We start from the raw sequence: 1,809 nt of genomic DNA on the forward strand, positions 1-1,809 counted from the left end.
CCCTACCACTCGCCATTCAAAAGTTATGACCGTAGGGTTAAAGTTCTCACTTTCAATAGTTGTTAAAACAACTTTTGTTTGTGAAACAATAAGCTCCTGTGTATACTAAAGTCAATAGTGATCAAGGTCACACGATGCAAATGTCATGACTTTGACCATGGATTGGCTTAAATTCCCTTTACCTAAGGGTGCGTTGTTTCCTAGATTCTAGAGTTAAATCAAAAATGTAAAGATGCTGTGGTATTAAACTAATCTATAGGATGTATATGATAGAAAAAATATTTGTGTTATTTATCATTAATTGAAAATTTAATACAGATCATCATCACCTATTCCTCCTTCAATTTTTTTCAATTTCATTTCATAATATTCAATTTCGAGATGAAGTTTCCGAATTGTCATTTCCTCTATTTCACTTTGCCTGTTGTGGTTGTCTGTCTGGACTTTGGCGCATCTTGTACATGTATTTCCTGCTGGCACAGAGGAAGAGGCTGAAGGAACATGTAGAGGAGCTGGCAATGGCAATCTTGGTGAGAGGGGTATGATAGGAGGCGATGTCGTGCTGAACTCAGGTTCACTCTGAACAATCTGAACATTACTACAATAAAATAAAAAAAATAATGAGTCAATAAAGCATAACAAACTTGGCATTATTTTTTGATAATTTGGAAGTGAAATATTTCTAACTCATTACATGAAGAATTCTGTGGGATCACAAGTACTGTATATATACATGAACAGACTGTTGCAGAGAGTCAAGTTTTGCTGGGGTTTTTTTTATTTTAAATTTTTTTTTAACACCATAAAACAAGATGTGTTTGTGAAATGATTATGTATTTGTAGAAGGAAAAATGGTCTATATATAGGTCTTGAACATTTTATGTTTTTTAAGAGAGTAAAAATGTACAATATATACTCAGATGGATGAAACCCCGATGTACAGGTATGAAACGCTCATTTGAACCTGTTAGTGGATTTAATTTAAAAATAATACATATGAAATAGAAATGTGATACCAGTATTGGCATTGATTAACATAATACACTCAATATTAATAAATTTCATGTGATTTAGCAACTTGATACATTTAAAGTAGGTTATATTTACAGTCTTGTTATTCCATTATGACTGAAAATTAATACTGAAATTACCAAATGTTCCCATCATTGGTCAGCAATTGAAGCAAGGAAGAGTCAATCCCTCCCTGTACTCCATCAATGATGGCATTTTCTTCCCCAATCACCATCTGCACTGTCTCGGCTATGACATTCAGGGGTTTGGGTGGAGGTCCTCCGCCTGTTTAATTAATTTTATAGAAGCATAATATCTTTACTGTAGTAGCTGGCCATAATTTTATTATAAAGTCATTTCAATGTGTATATGCGGTATCTTTTTTTTTATATTTCCAAAACAGCTATTGTGAACCCACTTTCACCTCTTTATTTATGGGTGCTTTCTCGGACGTCGTCGTTTGCCAATAATAAATATAGATTTTAAAAACTCAATACACTATTTCAAGTAAGGGGGAGTACGTGGTCACGCGATCATGGAGGCAGTGTGACAATTCCATTTTGCCCTAAACACAATTTAAAATAAACATTCCTTGTCTTTCTAGATATAGTACGTTTGGAAAACTCTGAAGTGAAATTAATAGTTATACCGGCATGTTGATCCGCCCAACAGACGACATATGATTGGGCCCCTAATATTCATGGAAAGGATTTTCGGGCTAAGATACGATAAAAAATTTAGGATCAGGGGATAAAAATAGTGTCGGTCGGGAAACCGTACGCAGACACATTTCTTTGG

General features: G+C 34.4%; 1 protein-coding gene across 1 annotated transcript; it reads right to left on the reverse strand.

The window, feature by feature from the left end:
- Positions 1-264: 264 nt before the first annotated feature.
- Positions 265-1,511, reverse strand: LOC125646921 (uncharacterized). Its single transcript, XM_048873581.2, has 2 exons — positions 1,152-1,511; positions 265-598 (listed from the first exon to the last, which is right to left on the reverse strand). The coding sequence occupies exons 1-2, from the start codon at positions 1,244-1,246 to the stop codon at positions 310-312; spliced, it is 384 nt and encodes a 127-aa protein (XP_048729538.2). The 5' UTR covers positions 1,247-1,511; the 3' UTR covers positions 265-309.
- Between the last annotated feature and the right edge of the window lie 298 nt (positions 1,512-1,809).

This window comes from Ostrea edulis, chromosome 6, assembly GCF_947568905.1.
Source record: "Ostrea edulis chromosome 6, xbOstEdul1.1, whole genome shotgun sequence".
Classification (NCBI taxonomy): domain Eukaryota; kingdom Metazoa; phylum Mollusca; class Bivalvia; order Ostreida; family Ostreidae; genus Ostrea; species Ostrea edulis.